This window comes from Elgaria multicarinata, chromosome 15, assembly GCF_023053635.1.
Source record: "Elgaria multicarinata webbii isolate HBS135686 ecotype San Diego chromosome 15, rElgMul1.1.pri, whole genome shotgun sequence".
Lineage (NCBI taxonomy): Eukaryota > Metazoa > Chordata > Lepidosauria > Squamata > Anguidae > Elgaria > Elgaria multicarinata.
Window position 1 is genome coordinate 13,499,810 of NC_086185.1, and position 17,161 is coordinate 13,516,970.

The 17,161-nt window shown below is 44.7% G+C and overlaps 1 protein-coding gene across 1 annotated transcript; it reads right to left on the reverse strand.

Moving 5' to 3' along the window:
- Nucleotides 1-761: 761 nt before the first annotated feature.
- On the reverse strand, nucleotides 762-17,154 carry VAMP7 (vesicle associated membrane protein 7). Its single transcript, XM_063141682.1, has 8 exons — nucleotides 17,071-17,154; nucleotides 10,314-10,472; nucleotides 9,564-9,621; nucleotides 8,371-8,508; nucleotides 7,081-7,171; nucleotides 4,861-4,928; nucleotides 3,203-3,295; nucleotides 762-2,676 (listed from the first exon to the last, which is right to left on the reverse strand). The coding sequence occupies exons 2-8, from the start codon at nucleotides 10,457-10,459 to the stop codon at nucleotides 2,608-2,610; spliced, it is 663 nt and encodes a 220-aa protein (XP_062997752.1). The 5' UTR covers nucleotides 10,460-10,472; nucleotides 17,071-17,154; the 3' UTR covers nucleotides 762-2,607.
- Nucleotides 17,155-17,161: the final 7 nt, after the last annotated feature.

Sequence of the window (17,161 nt, forward strand, 5' to 3'; positions counted from 1 at the left end):
TACTTAATCCTAAACAAACTATCTTAATGAGTAGGTATAGCTGCTTCATGCAGAAATTGTTAGACTTTATGCAAGGTTGTGAGCTCATAGATCTTTTGATGCAGTCTTTAAACAATTAACACTTATATAACCTCAGTGCTTGTAATTATAAATGTACAGGACCTGCTGAAATGACAGTAGCTGATGTTTCCACTGAAATTTAGGAGCTGAATGAGATGGGCTTGGAGGTGCTTGCAATTAACACCTCAGATCAGGTATGACATACAGTGGATGCAACATAATAAGTATTGGCAATCATGCTTGTGGTCAAAAGAGCTGGACCTGTTCATGCACAACCAAACAGTGCATGGAGGATGTAATTGCACTTGAGCTATGCACGGAGGTAGATTAGACAAATCAATGGATGTTAACTTAGAATGGGCTGGTCTGTTGGAGGTTTCAGGGGCAGGGATATATTTCTTCCTGCTTTCCCCTAAGCAGCAGACAGGGAGGATATGGGCTGGGGTTTGGGATTATTATTTTTTTCATAGTCCAGGTTTAAAGTGAGCTCAGTGGGATAGCTCTTGGGAAGGAATTCAGTATTTACTGTGTCAACAAAGGAGTTTGTCTATCCCGGAGATCCTCGTTTCATGTCTGTACTTAAGCTACATTTCCAGAAATTATATGTTATTTACAGAAGCTAGAATAACCACGAGAGCCTTCAGTAAGTAGCGTCCCCCCTCTCCATGAAGGCTCACATCAACGATCTCCAGTACAATAAGTTTATTCAAACAGATTAACTTTATTTTACAATAATGCATCAGTGCGTTTTTTAAAAACAAGCAATTTCTGAGGTTTACATAAAGGCAATCAAAATCATAGAAAATTAACAAAGACTACTAACAGTTCCGAGAACATGCACAATGAATTGAATATTTACTTGTGCCTGGAAAGGTATTTGACAAGGAGAAGAGCCCTTCTCAGACAGGACCTGTGTCCAACCTTGGCAAGCAAGGACAACCCCAAGAGGCCTCAACCTCTGCAGCACAGTGAAAGGACAGCAGTGCACATATAGCAGTGCTCACCTGCGTCCAGATGTCAGGAATTGCCTGCAGGAAACAGAAAAAACTAGGACTAGATAGTACAAGAGCAGTACAGGGGCAGGTGAAGTGTCTTCCCGCTGCGAGGGTTGCCCCTGCACTTCAATAGCAATTCATATGAAGCTGGGAGGAGAGAGACGTTTCACATTGTTATCAGGCAACTGCTCTGTGGTCAGCATGCCGTCAGAATTTCCTTTTCCTATAAAGTTCGCTCACTATCTTGTACTGCTAACACACAAAGCCCTAAGATCTCCCATAATAAAAGTACCAAGCATTTAAAAAGAAAGCGGTTCAATTTGCAATTGCCCCATGCGCTCCAAAGCAGGTTTGCCCTGGAAACTAGTTGTTACCTTCCTTTGCCCACCACTTCAAGCAGCAGTGCTTTTACTCCAAGGCCCGATAGAAACTGTATAGCTTCCAGACAGAAGCTGCCAAAACGTATTTCCAGGTGCCTCTGGTCCAATGTGCATGACTTCGTTGAAGTCATCACCTCCAGTTACATGTCTGCCTCCTCTCAGTGTTAGCAGCTGACTCTAGTATGGAGACGCAAATCCAATTAGGGCACTGTATGCTGGAAGTGACTTCACACAATTTATGGGCAGGATATTAAGGTTTTAGTGAGCCTTACCTCCTCTCCAGTCTTCCTTCCCCTCACAAAACAGAAGCTCAGGATTTCCCAATGTCCCATCTGCCTGACATCAGACTTTTCCTTGTGACTTAGGCACCATAAACCTTACCACATTCAGAATCAGGTGGACAATATCCATCCTTGTGTACTGTGCAATTGCTCTGGGCTGGTAAAGGGTTTTGCTGGCTGGAGCAGTTCTTTAGCCCCCACCCCCCCTTGCTCCCCCTGCAGGTGAAGTCAGAGCTGAGCACCTCTTACAGGCTGATATTCCAAACAGGCAGGAGGACAGGACTCCCAAAACACATGAACGACAAAGAGCAGGTACATTACAGCAACATTAAAACATCATACAGTTACTACTCACCCATGTCACAAAGCAGAGCCCACCAATATGCCCATGAGGAGCCTCCGAAGGCAAAGTTCACAGCCTGGCATGAATCTAGGAAAGGCACTGCTGGGAAAGCAAGTCCGGGGGGGAGCTGATCACATGCATCTGGACTAGGGGACATGAACAGAAACCCACTGGCTTCACAGTCCTCGCCCACATTATCCCCTCAAGGGCTAAATAATTAACAGGATAACCTTCAGCTCTCCCCACCACTTCCAGCAGGGACAGTAAAGTGCAAAGCATGATAATACAGAAGTGTGTTTAGAGCGCCCCCCCCCCCCCCCAATGCCTTCCTTTCCCCCTTGGGAAGCTCTGCAGTTAAAGGCGAAACAAAACTCCCATCAAGTAGGTGTAAAAAAAGTGATGCTTGCTGCCTGGAGGCTGTGGCTTGGGGTGATAAGGCATAAAGACTCAAGTGTCCTGGAGGGTGAAGAGCAAGGAGGTCCGAGTTCGTTTTAAGAGGCTCATTCCTCTTACACGTGTGCTCTTGTGCGGTTGGCTGGTTCCCACAGCTACTTCTTTACACAATCTGGCCACGATAGCCCCCCACAGGCAGCTGACACGATGATGTAGATTATTACCTGTGTGGATAAAGCATTTAGTCGCTTCGTGATTTCCCCCACCTGTGGCTTTAAGGCAAATGCACTGCCCAGTAAGGTCAACAAAAGGAACACCCTACATTTCGACAAAGGCTGCCTTGAGTTTTCCTCTTGCTGATCAAGCTAATGAGAGGATATATTAAGTGCATCATTCTGAACAGAAGTTACTAGATCCCAAGAGCTTAAGGCTGTCATACACAGACAGAATTGTACAAGACTACTCTTCATTTTATCTTAGTCGTACTAGTCCTGCAGAAAGATGCACAAGGAATTTGGGGCAGGGGAGGGGGAAAGCAGCAGAAGGGGTGGGTGGGGAACAAGAAGGGGTGATGCGGGAATGTAGACATACCAGCCTCCAAGGCAGAAAAAGATCATGGAAAGACTAAGATTTGCCTTTGCAGCGTAGTACAAGCATAAGGGTTGTTTTTCTTTTTAGAACCAAGTCTGGATTCAGGTGTAACGCGCCCCCTCCAACCCCCTTCCCCTTTAGATGTGAACAGCAACTTACAATTGATACTATGGCAATTATGATGGTGAGCTTGAGGTTCTTCATGCACATCGCTCTAGCCAGGTTCCGGCTGGTTGTTTTGAAAGTGACAGACTATGGGAAGAGCACAGGAAAGCTGCTTATAGGTGTTGGACCCTTGTGTTAGCCTGTGGTTGACGTCCCTGTGAGTTTCTCTTTCACCCATCCCTTACAAAATGCTCAGCTATTATTTTTTTAAAATTCTCATATGACAATAGGCAATTTCATTTGTATCCTAATATGTGTAAGTGGTCCACAGTTGTTGACCTTCATTTCCTGGAATGAGCAACCCTTTTGCAAGGATTGTGTAATACATTCCTAAACAAAAGTACAGTACCTTAACCAAGAGAGATTTGAAAGGTTCACAATATTAAATCTTTACAGATGGTATTATCTATAAGTGCTTTATTCTTTCCAAATACATTCAGTTGCCAAAGCCATATAAGCATCATGTATAGAATCTAGAAAGTTTTTAGGGGTTGTTTTCTTTTGTGTGTGTGGTTTTTTTCCACTGGGAGGATCTGTGGACTTAGAAACTGACCAATTGTGTTACTGATCTAAGCAAGACCTCTCAGCTGCAGAATAACAATCCCTGTGTACTCAGAAGTAACTCACAAGTTCAGTGGATCGTACTCCCAAATAAACATGCACAGCATGAATCACTTGCTACAGGATCAGAAATGCAGGAGTAGTACTACCTCCCCCCGCACCCCAAAAATCTGGCGATAGGTATATGGCTTGTCATTAAAAAGAAATGCCAACATCTGCTGCTTATGCAGCTGGCACACATGGAATGCGCTGAAAGACGCACCTGAACAAAGACTGCTGAACTGTTTAAAAAAATGCAGGGTGGGTGTGTAGTAGCATATCAAATGTTTATCAAAACTGCTTAGATTTAGGAGAAAAAAACCCACCCACCCCCAGAAAAGATGTCTCAAATGTTCTGTGGAAGGGAGAAAGGAAAAATCAATGCCTGTTAGAAGCTTCCAGTTTCAGGATTAAGAACTTTCAAGAGTAGGCCCTGGTTTGCCTTTGTATCAAAGCTGAACTTGAAGCTTATATTCCATCCTCAATTACCACAAAAAGTGATCCAGCTTTGTCTAGAATTCCTTCTGTTTCCTTTAATCCTTTCATTCCTGCGTCCCACACGCATTCTATTCTGCATCTCTTCCCCGGTACACCTTGCAAAAGCTTCCCTTCCCCGACTCCATTTTCACATAGGACTGAGAACAAGCAAGTACCAGCAGAGAAAAAGGAACAGTAAAAACTGAGGTCAGCACCGGCATTTTACTGCCTGTTGTTCAGGGGCCCTTGACTTGGCTTTAATGATATTCAAAATGCATCCAAATCCTGAATTTGGGGCAGTTTCACTCCCAAGAACACATTTCTCACTTATCTAACTATCTTAAAACAGCATCTGTCAAGCTCCTCCCTCCTTCAGCAAAAGATTCAGCTAGGTTAACAATAACCTTGCAAAGAAACAGCTAGTTAATTTTGCCCGTCTGAACACCTAGGGGAGAAGACATGCCCTGTGTTCTAAAGACTGCTTACTCCCTTTCAGCCCTGCCATTGCTGCATACACATTACACATACCCTGGTTATTCAGCCTACTGTCTCGTAGCCCCACTTCCAAAACTTACCGAATCCACAAGATTTTCGGTTTTGTCTATCAGCAACTCCAGCTTCTCTCCTCTTTGGGCTACCAGATCTGGGTGGAAGGGAGAGTGACAATGAGAATTCCAGTGGAAAAGCAACTCTCTTTTGGCCCCCAACCAACTTGTTTGCAGGTGACAGACAGTGACTGACCATCTGGGCATTGTACTCTTAATCTCTGAGCCAGTTATTTGCTGGGTGCAAGATTCTTTACTGAGGCTTTAGGAAAGCATGAGGCTAGTAGCTTGGCAAACTAACAATACAGAGACTAGGGCCAGTTCAGGCTGAGGGTAAAGTGCAAGTAGAACACATGGTTTGAATTTTATCCCACCCAAACTTCTTGCCGGGTAAGGGAAATGCAGCACACAAGCTTACTAAAAAGGTGACACTGCCCACATTGAGAGCCATCACCCCTTGCCAATACAAATCCTTCCCCCAAAAAGCAAGCTCCAGGCATAAGCACACTGATGCTGGTGCAGGAAAGAGACATACAGTCGTGTGAAAAAGAAAGTACACCCTCTTGGAATTGTATGACTTTACATATCAGGACATAATAACAATCATCTGTTCCTTAGCAGGTCTAAAAATTAGGCAAATACAACCTCAGAAGAACAACAACACATGACATATTGCACCGTGTCATGATTTATTTAACAGAAATAAAGCCAATATGGAGAAACCTTGTGTGAAAAAGTAAGTACACCTTATGATTCAATAGCTTGCAGAACCACCTTTAGCAGCAATAACTTGAAGTAATAGTTTTCTGTATGACTTTATCAGTCTCTCACATCGTTGTGGAGGAATTTTGGCCCACTCTTCTTTACAACGTTGCTTCAGTTCATTGAGGTTTGAGGGCATTTGTTTATGCACAGCTCTCTTAAGGTCCCACCACAGCATTTCAATCGGGTTGAGGTCTGGACTATGACTGGGCCATTGCAACACCTTGATTCTTTTCTTTTTCAGCCATTCTGTTGTAGATTTGCTGGTGTGCTTGGGATCATTGTCCTGTTGCATGACCCAATTTCAGCCAAGCTTTAGCTGTCGAGCAGATGGCCTCACATTTGACTCTAGAATACTTTGGTATACAGAGGAGTTCATGGTCGACTCAATGATTGCAAGGTTCCCAGGTCCTGTGGCTGCAAAACAAGCCCAAATCATCATCCCTCCGCCACCGTGCTTGACAGTTGGTATGAGGTGTTTGTGCTGATATGCTGTGTTTGGTTTTTGCCAAACGTGGCGCTGTGCATTATGGCCAAACTTCTCCACTTTGGTCTCGTCTGTCCAAAGGACATCGTTCCAGAAGTCTTGTGGTTTGTTCAGATGCAACTTTGCAAACCTAAGCCGTGCTGCCACGTTCTTTTTAGAGAGAAGAGGCTTTCTCCTGGCAACCCTTCCAAACAACCCATACTTGTTCAGTCTTTTTCTAATTGTACTGTCATGAACTTTAACATTTAACATGCTCACTGAGGCCTGTGGAGTCTGAGATGTAACTCTTTGGTTTTTTGCAATTTCTCTGAGCATTGCACGGTCTGACCTTGGGGTCATTTTGCTGGGATGTCCTCTCCTGGGAAGATTGGCAACTGTCTTGAATGTTTTCTACTTTTGAATCATCTTTCTCACTGTAGAATGATGCACTTTAAATTGTTTGGAAATGGCCTTATAACCCTTCCCAGATTGATGGGCAGCAGCAATTGCTTCTCTAAGATCATTGCTGATGTCTTTCCACCTTGGCATTGTGTTAACACACACCTGAATGCTCCAGACCAGCAAACTGAAAAAACTTCGACTTTTATAGAGGTGGTCATACTTGCTGATGATCAATTAATCACAGGCATTTGTTTAGCAGCACCTGTCTGCTACTTACCATCTTAATTCGTATGGAAGCAGTAAGGGTGTACTAACTTTTTCACACATGGCTTCTCCATTTTGGCTTTATTTCTGTTAAATAAATCATGACACAGTGTAATATGTCATGTGTTGTTGTTCATCTGAGGTTGTGTTTACCTAATTTTTAGACCTGCTAAGGAACAGATGATTGTTATTATGTCCTGATATGTAAAATCATACAATTCCAAGAGGGTGTACTTTCTTTTTCACACGACTGTACATCTCACACTCAAGTTACACCATCCTTGGCCAGCCACTCTTACACATGAAGGAACTTCCAAGGCGCCCAAATGCACCTGTGTCAATGAGCACTACGATACCTATATTGCGGACCATGATCCCTTTGAGCTCGTCCACTTGGGCCTGCGTCTCGGCCACCTGGTCAGGACCCTTGTTTTCAGAATGGTGTTTCTGCATGAAGGGAAGAGGGGAAAGAGACATAAATGCCTGGCTCTTGCTTAAGTTGGTGAAGCAAGAGATGGGCAAGTGTGATACCAGAATCTAAGAAGTCCCAAAAAAGACCTCCCAGAAAAAAAACAACTACTCCCAATATTGGGAGCTGGGCATGGGTTTCCACCAACCCCACTTCAATTGCTTCTCCAGCTCCCCCGAGCAATTCTTCTCTTCTCCTTCCCTAGTTCTGTGCAATAAAGCCACTAACAATTTAAAAGGTCTCTTTCCTTCTACAAGCTCATCTGAACTTCAACTGTTCAATATTTAAAGTAGTCATTTGCGTGCTGTGTGCTAGGACAGGCTACCACCATGATCCCAGAATATCCAGAGTCACTGCCAAATTTATTTATTTATTAAATTATATACCACCTCATAGCCGAAGCTCTCTGAGCGGTTTACAAAAGTTAAAAACAGTGACCCAGTGATAAGGTGTTGGCCTGTTATAGTGGGGTTTGCAGTATTCTTAAATGATCAGGTCCAAAGTTTAATGGTTTTCCTGGTGATGGCTGAAACCATGAGCATTTGTGCTCCACTTCAGCTGATGCATCAACTGCATTTTTTCAAAGTGTTGTCATACCCTTAACAGCTTAGAGGCCACAATATCTAAAAGACTGTGTGCCCCATATGGATCTGCATTCTCTCCATGAACACTTCACCAGTGTCCTGCCAACAGCTAAAGACATTTCCTTTCCAGCAAGCTTTTAATTTATTTACTGCGCAGGATTCTCCTTGTTCTAGTCTGAACACTTTTCAGAGAGGTAGTTTTAAATGAATTGCTGCTTTTGCCCTTTTTACAAATTTGTATTTCTTGATTTATGTAAGTGCTTTTAGGTTTGTTATGTAAGCTGCTTTGAGCACCTCAGTTGTGTAGGTGGAAAGGCAGGGTACAAGAATCTCGCACAGAAACACAGCATGTATGTTCTTTCAAATTCTGGGTTTTGTTTTTAAACCTGATACATGCTAACAAGTAATTCTTTGGGGTTTGAGAAAATGGAAGCCCTAAATTTTTAATTCAAAGCAGTGCACTGCCAGTTATCAGAAGTAAGCCTGGGAAAGTCCTGATGTAGCCACAGGTGGGTCAGCCATGAGCAGCCCCATTTGAGGGGGCTCTACAGATGCATACAGCAACAACCAGGTTGACATCACTGGACCCTCACCAGCTGTGCAGCCAAAACGCTGGAAAACTCGCTGTTCATGGCGTACGGCAGCGCTGTCTGGGCACGAGACCCATAGGTGGTTTGGAACCGTTTCTTGATTTCGTTCAGGAACGTGAAGGCTCTGGAACGCTCGAAGTCCTGAAAAGGCAGAACAAAATCTTCAGAGCAACAAACGCATTTTAGTTTGGTGTGTATTAACAACTATGAGCTGCAAAAGCTAAACGGAACTTTCACGTACACAGGCAGTGGCCCCGTTTAGAAGACACCTTAAACCTATGGCTTTAGCCATGGTGGTTAAGCCAGAAAGCCGGGCTGTGTCCAGAAGACACCTTAAACCATAGCTTTAATCACAGTGAATAAGGCTTTTTGGCTTAACCACCGAGGTGAAAGCCGTGGTTTAAGGTGTCTTCTGAACACAGCCCGGCTTTCTGGCTTAAGCACCATGGTTAAAGCCGTGGTGGGCCAGTATATCTAAGTGGGAGGTGCTAGGGACAAACAACAGGTAAAGGCCATTGCCTTCATGTCCTGCTTGCAAGTGCGCTAGAGGCACTTGGAAATGAGATGGTGGACTTTTGGTGTGACCCAGAAAACCGTTCTTAATGCCTTTAAGCAATGGGACTGACAACCGCCCTCTCAAATCTCCTCCACAAATCCAAATACAGAAGACTGTCCTTGGAAGGAAAATCCCAAAATAGTGCAATAGAACCCAGACGTACTCCAGGAAGCTCCAGTATTACCCGCACCACTGAAATTCTATGTAACCAGCCAGCTCCTGATCACAAAGAGATATATGAAGACAAATGCTCAGGACATGATAATACCGCTCAGTTCTGTCGCAGAAAAATGGCCAGAAATATACTTTAAAATACTGAGGGGAAAGAAAATTCTCTCAAAGGCCACAGTTACTTACTGAGCAAACAAGACACAATCAAATTCAAACCCCTGTGGGGTGTGTGTGTGTGTGTGTGGCTATAGGGAGACAACAGATGGAGGGCAGGAAGCTGCAGGCACCAGCAAACAAAAGGGTTGACAACCTGTACAGACACTTCTTTGATCTTAAAGGAAGGGCTCCTCCACATACTGGAGACGAGCAGCATACCCTCAGTGGCACACCTTTTAAATTTGTGAACCACCTGCAGAGAGTACAAGTGTTCACAAAAAGCACACATCACAGCTTTGTTGCACATACTTACATCATCAGTGATGCAGAGATATATAATCCGGTCCTGGCAGATATAGTGGAATAGATAACTGAGGAAAGACAAGACCATTTTATTTATTTATTTAAAATGTCTCTTAGCCGCCTCTCAGGGCAGAAGCCCTTCCCAAGACGGCTTACAACCATACATTAAAAACAATAAAGAGCATAGGCAGTCAACATTAAAAGCAATTAAAGCACCGACAGTAAAATATCAGAATTTTAAAAGCTCACCGTAAAAGCTAACAATAAAAACAAGGGCAGTAGCTGCAGAACAGGGCTCATTTACAGTACAAGACACCAGTACAATGTTTTTAAGGGGTTCTAGGTAGAGATTTTGCCACAATGGCTAAATTGTCAGGACATTCTTCCCAATATTTATCCTCAATCATCATTACTGCCTCGACTTGCAGACTTATTCTGATGAAAGCAGGCATGGCCTAACCTCTGATGCAGGTGGAGAGCATAAAAACAGGGATGAGGAGCACTCCCATGTTACCTGCACATCACCTAAGACCATCACACCAGCGCTTCTACCCCCACCTGCTTTTATTCCATTCCCTCATCCGCGACAGATCCGTTTCCCTCACTCTGCCAGTCTCGTGCCTTTTCCTCCTGGCTTCCCCCCACCCACCCTACCCCCCAAACCCCACAGTGGGACAGCTCCCTTTATTTCATTCCCTCATCTGCAACAGACCTGTTTCCCTCATGCTGCTGCTTCCTCCCTCCCCAGAGCGATACTCACTTTCCATGCGAATAGGTGAGTTTGTTGTTCTCAGACGGTATCTTGGCCAGGATCTGCTCTGTCACCTCCAGAAAGTTCCCTCCGCACCAAGCATGTTTGGCCAGGATTGTGGAGCCCCTGGCTACAACTGCGAACAGGATAGTCATGGCTGCAGGGTGCCTGTAAGGGCAGGAGACAGAGAATGGAACAGTTTTCCCATCAGAGCAAAGCACAGATACCAGACTTTAGCCTCTGCCACATACACTTTGGTGTGTAGCCAAGAGAAAAAGAACAAACAGCGGTTCTACGAATGTCAGTTTCCCCCCTTTTTAGGCAACTTTCGAAGCCTGCTGAAGCATCAGCAGCAGAAATTCACCATTTAGAAAAGCAGCATTACAAGAGTAACTTAAAAGCCATTGTTCATAGTAACATAGAATAGTCGAGTTGGAAGGGGCCTATAAGGCCATCAAGTCCAACCACCTGCTCAATGCAGGAATCCACCTAAAAGCATCCCTTTCTTATGATTCCTTATCTTTAAATTGGACTTGTATTGGACAGCCCTTCAAATACAGGACTCATTTAAGTAAAGGACACACGATCGACCTTCATAAGAGCGATATGCGTATGAAACACAATGGAATTTCCTTGTGAATAAACAAGTACACAATTCATAGAATCAGAATAGTAGAGTTGGAAGGGGCCTATAAGGCCATCGAGTCCAACCCCCTGCTCAGTGCAGGAATCTACCTTAAAGCATCCCTGACAGATGGCTGTCCAGCTGCCTCTTGAAGGCCTCTAGTGTGGGAGAGCCCACAACCTCCCTAGGCAATTGGTTCCATTGCTGTACTGCTCTAAAGGTCAGGAAGTTTTTCCTGATGTCCAGCCAGAATCTGGCTCCCTGTAACTTGAGCCCATTATTTCATGTCCTGCATCCTTCCCTTCAATTTGAATATATTATCAATAACATTTAGTCCAAAGAGTTGTATATTCCTGAATTAACAGCTCTTGCAGGATACAAAGAATGGAGGAAACAGAGTGAGAAGAGAACTGCTGCAGCAGGGGGATTAGAGAAGGGGCTCAGAGCTGCGGCCACCTCCACTCTGAGAGGTGGTGCCAGACACTGTTCAAACAAAACAAATCAACTTTATTTTATCTGATACTGCTAGTCTGTGTGGCAGTCATAGTGGAAGCTGGATAAGGCAGCCTTCCCAAAGCTCGTGTCTTCCAGATGCTCTGGACCGGAACTCCATCATCCCCAGCCAACATGGCATTGGCTATGTGAGCTGTTAGCTGGCGAGAGTGGGGGTTATAGTGCATTACTTCCACAAGAGTTCAGCTAGCTATTTCAGACAATTCATGAATGACTGGCTTATTGTCTTAAATGACAATAATCATAACTGGCCGAGTTTCATTCTTCTGCAGTTTGCATAGCTACACAAAATCCTCTCCTACTCTTTTAAGAGGTCTGTTCACATGCTGCCATGTGAAGTCATGTGCTCCAGCTGTGGATTACTGAGGCCTCTGCAGGCACCAAGAGTTCCCATGTGAGGGAGGGTGAAAAGTCAGGCTATTTGCTCATCTAATCTAAAGATGATTGGGTTCCCCTCTCCCTCTAACCCCAACCCTGATCATCTGCTACCTGCTCTTTTTAACTGGAGATGCTAGGTACTGAACCTGGGTCATTCTGCATGCAAAGTATGTACCCTTGCTACCATTGAACTATAGTCTTTTTCCAATCTGTAGTAACTTCACCCTGGTAGAATAATACATGCAGACAGACCTATTATGGTTTTCTTTAGCATTTTACAAACCCTGTGGCCATGTACCAGCTGGACTCAACTATTTCATGGGCTTGGGTATGTGACTGGGGAGAATTCCCCTGTATCGGACATGCATCTCGGCTACTTGGCATGACCATGAAGGAAACAGATACGAGTCTCTCTTCCTGCCTTGATCTCATCCTCAAGGAATCCCTAGCCAAGAATCTTTCTCTGGGAGAGCAATCTGCATTTACAGGAAGATACAGATACCAAGATACAAATGACACATTTAGCTACACATTTAATAGTCAGAGGGGGTCTGATTTACATGCCTATGCCTTAATTTGCTCTAAAATCCTTAAGAATGGAATACCTTTATCGGGCCAACCAAAAGGTCACAAAACATTCGCAAGCTTTTGAGATCTCTTCTTAAGGCAAGACAGTACAAAAAGCAGGCTGGCGTGAAAAAGAAGCTGGTTTGACGGAATGATGGAGGAAGACTCCGCAGACATTGAAACAAGGGTTTATTTGAAAGTCTGCAGACCCCTCCTCCCCGCATTCCATGCATGGAGACACATGACCCCAAGCCGATCATGCAGACACATGACTTCAACATCATCGGCCATTTTTCTCTCTCCCCCTGCCCCGTTTCTTGTAATGCCTTGCCTGCTGAAGAGATCTGGAGATCATGAAACCTTGCACTTTTTTTTGTAACTCTTTGGGTTGGCACAATAAAGGTATTACACTAAAATGGATTTAGGATTTTTTTCATATGACCAACACCAAAAAAACCCAACAAAATAACTTCACTTCTAAAAATTTGCTCACCCATTCTTAAACCATCTTTCCTCGTATGTCTAAATTCTAGCTTCAAGTGCCAGTGACTGCAGCTACAGTCCTTAAAGCACTAATTCTAAAGAAGTGCAAGTGAGTATCTGTGGCAGCCTTCCCCAACCTGGTGTCCTCCAGATGTTTTGGACTTCAACTCCCACGAGCCTCAGCCGACATGACCAATAGTCAGGAATCCTGGGAGCTTTCGTTCAAAACACTCGGGCAGCAACAGGTTGGTGGAGGCTGATCTGGGGTGACACAGTAGGCCAACAAGGGAATTAACATCTTGCAACCAAAGTCATTTATACCCTAATGACTACGTTCCCTCCCATGGCAAGCATGAAAGCAGAGCAGCAGCACTGCAGCTTAACTCACAGCACACAGTCTCTGCATGACACAAACAAAACACCAGGCCACCTCTGTGGTATGAAAGGAGCATATGACTTAATCCAACTCATCGCCTGACCAGTCAGGATGCTTACAAATGGCCAAACATCTGGCACAGCAAGAAAGCCGAAACAAAGAGCCACTCACAGACTTATGTGAACAGTCTATAAGCAATGATCCAACTTTCAGCAGCCAAGCACTTTATAGCCTCTCTCTTGCAGATATTACATGTTTTTAATATAGCAGCATGCCATTTTTATTCTTTGATCCATCACACCATCCCCTTATCTCCAGCCACTGAAATCTAGTACAGCTAAAGTAGTTTGTTGCTGACAGATTCTTAGATCAGCCTCCAAGAAAAAAGTCAATTCCTTAACTGAGGGCTGAATAGTGGAAAGGGAAGGAGAGCTGTGGAAAGGGAAGGAGAGCTATTGAAAGTACCTTTTGTCTTGGCCAACCCAAACTAGTTAGCAACTAGTTCACTCCTAAATGGATAGTTTTATCTACTCTGGAACATGTCGCATTACCACTACCTTTGAAATTTCGTTGTGCCTCCCTGCATTCAAACCTCAGTACTGTATTGGGTAATCAGCATACATTTCCTTCCCACTTATCTTCTAGCTGTTGAAGTTAAACCGTCCACTTCAACTGCTGTCCTCAAGCATATTGTTTCCAAATGTACACCACTGCCCTGTTCTTCAGAACTTCTGCAAAGAAGGGTTTGGGTGAAGACGAACATATTTTTGAGGAGTCACAGGGGTCCTTCACCCTCAAAGTGAGTGTGGCTTTGCAACTAGTATTAGAAATGTATACAAAGCAACAAGTTAAATACTGGCTTAGTGAATAAGCTGATTCTCAGTCTTGCCCTCATAAGCCTGGAGGGCAGTCTGACAGTGAACGCTCATTCTTTACTCAACCAAAATAATAAAGTAATAATAGACTGCTCCAGATGAGTTTTAAAAGGAGATGTGCTTGCACAACCTGCTTCCTGAGCACATGGTCTGACGGTCTGATCCCAAAGGCTTTCCCTAACTCCCAATGAACCATCTCTTTTACTACTACACATATTCCAAGCTGCAGCCCTTGCATGTAAAAAGTTTCAGCAATCGCTTGGCAAATTTTGGCTTCTATTAAGCCCTGCTTCTTGCACAAAGAAGAACATTAACGTAATCCTAGTCCTACAACTTGCTCAAGGCAAAATCTGTTGCTCAATGTGACCCAGCCATAAGGCATCCATGCATGCATTCTTTCATCAAGAGTTTAATCTTTTTACCTGGCCCACCTTGATTATATCATTTGATTTCATTCTATGCCTGCATTCAAGCTCAAGGTCCCTTCCAGATAGTCCCATGCTGGGACTGGTGTGATTTTCTAAGCAGATCACAGTGGATCATTGTTGGGAAAGTGCAGCTCTTGGTAAAGCAAGTATGGGGAGTATCCATCACATCACTAGGCTTAGCAAGAAAAATCTGTCCCCCATCAAGGCTGTGCCAAGGCCTGTAGAGAGCGTGGGTTCACATGAGTGGACACTGACCCTTCTCAAAGCAGAAGTGTGAAGAAATTGTGTCAGGTTTCTTCTTCTGCAGCTGCATGTTTTTCATACAGATGGTGCCTTGAAATTTTAGCTGGACTTGCTGTCTAAGTGAAACTGGCCTTAGGTGGCAGGCATATACTGCATCATTACGAACTTTTTTCCTATCTGGCAGGTAGGACCCTTAATACTATTAAGTTAACAATGCTGTGACAGGGAGAAGCTTTCCCTGACAGGAATCCCCTGAATGCCTATATCTGCCTTACTTATACCTACTTAAGCTCAACTTTAGTACACGACACTGATTAAGCAACTTCATGGGAAAAGGTTGGTTTGGAGAAGAAAGAGGGGAAACATTTACTGTAAACCACTTTGAAATTAATTTGATCAAAGGGTGGGATATAAATATTCTAAGTAAACATTATTTCTATAATTATATACTGCCTTGTTTGCTAAGAATCCAACCAGGCAGTCCAGAGTAAATTAAAACAACAAAACTGAACACCAATAAAAACAAGAACAGTAGAACATTAAAGCTAGACATATTCTTAAAGGTTAAAGAGAAAGATCTTCACAGCCTTTCTAAAAGTCAAGGGTATGGGGGTCAATCATAATTCTTGAAGGAGCACATTCCAGTTTTGGAGGAACATAGAAGAAAACCCTTTCATATGTACCTGACGAACGGGCCTTCAAAGGTTATGGGGCCCTCTAAAGAGGTCTCCCTATAGATCTTAATACCTGGGCAGGTTCATAACCAGCAGGAGGTCCCTTAGATAGTTGTCCTAACGCCATTTATCTTCTTCTATATAAACAACAGGAAGCATTTGTACGCCCTCAGTGGACTCAAAAAACGTACATCCAATCGTTAAGAAACTCTGAAGTGGTTTTAAGGCTGGTGAAAACTCTGACTGACATCTTGAACCAAAAAAGCAGCCAGATGTACTGCTTCAATACCATTTGATCGATTTCAAGCAAACTTTACATCATGATTCGGCACAGCAGTGAGCATATTTTAACCATACAACATTCATGGTTTCTAAACATTGTTTTTAAAAAACCAAACAAACCCCAAATAATGGAGGGGAAACAGTATGAGAAAATGAACAAGAATAGTTCGAAGCCAGGGAAATGTAGTAGGCTGAGTTACAGGCCTGGTCCCCTCCTTTCTGCTGTGGGGCAGCTCCATCTAAGGGGATAGAGTGGACAGACCCCTTCCTCAGGGGGCTACAGGGGTGGACCATGGCAGGGGCCATGCCTAGGGGTGCCTTCACACAGTGCACAAAGTGTTCAACTGTGACAGTTGTGTAAATTGGCTTGAAGGCTTCTCTGTATCAACCTAAAGCTAATTTCAACCCATGAGAAGCAGGTTAGTTAGCTAGTAGGGCTTTACGGGTTAAAACCAACACCTAGAAGTGAGCCTGGAAAGCAATTGGCAACCAGGGCAGATCTTTCAAGACAGGCTCTGAATGACTACATAAATCCTCCCTTCTGTTTCCCCTTCCTTCCACCTTCCTCCAAATTAAGCAATCTTTTACGATTTATTTCTTGTTGTCTCCTCTTAAGCTGGATTTTAAGGCTCTGAGCTCCTCTGGGCATGGTCTTCCACACGTTTGGGATTACAACAAGGCTGACTGAGACCGATGGGAATTGTAGTCCAAACTGGCAGAAGGGTTAAAGGAAGGCGGTCGACTCGTGCTCTTGGTAGACAGAGAGCTTCGGCTATTGGGCGGTATAAAAATGTAATAAATAAATAAATAAATAAATAAAATGCAGACGGAAGGCGGCGGCGGCGGCGCCTAAGCCTGCCTTCCCCAACTTGGGTTGGACTGGGGATGCTGGGCGTTGGAGTAGCAGCCCGTCTTGGAGTAGCAGCCCGTCAGGTTGGGGAAGGCTGGTCTAAACAGTTCCGCAGAGGGAGGGGCGGGAAGCTTGACCTGCCGGATGCCTGGCTGCTGACCGCGCAGGCCACCCAAGGGGGAAAGCGCCGCCGGGAGGGAGGGAGGGGAGGCGCCGTAGGGCGAGTGACGGAAGGGAAGGAGAAAGGGCAGAGGGACCTTTTGACCGAGGGGGGGGCGTTGCCATGGCTACGGGGCCTAGTCCGGGGCTGCTCCTGCCTCCCCTCACTCAGCGGCGACAGCCAGGCCTTTAAGTCGGGTTAGGGCGGCGGTGCGGAGAATGCGAAAGCCGGCCTTCCCCACCCACCTACACACCGCCCGTGTAGCAGACGCATGCAAGGAAGCACATCTCCGACCGAGGGCTTGCTCCCTACCTGGTTGGGCGCCCGCCCGCAGCTCCGTTTCCCTTCTCCTCAGCCGCGTCGCTCGCAGGGCAAGCAAACAACACGTGAGCTTCCGCAGCCG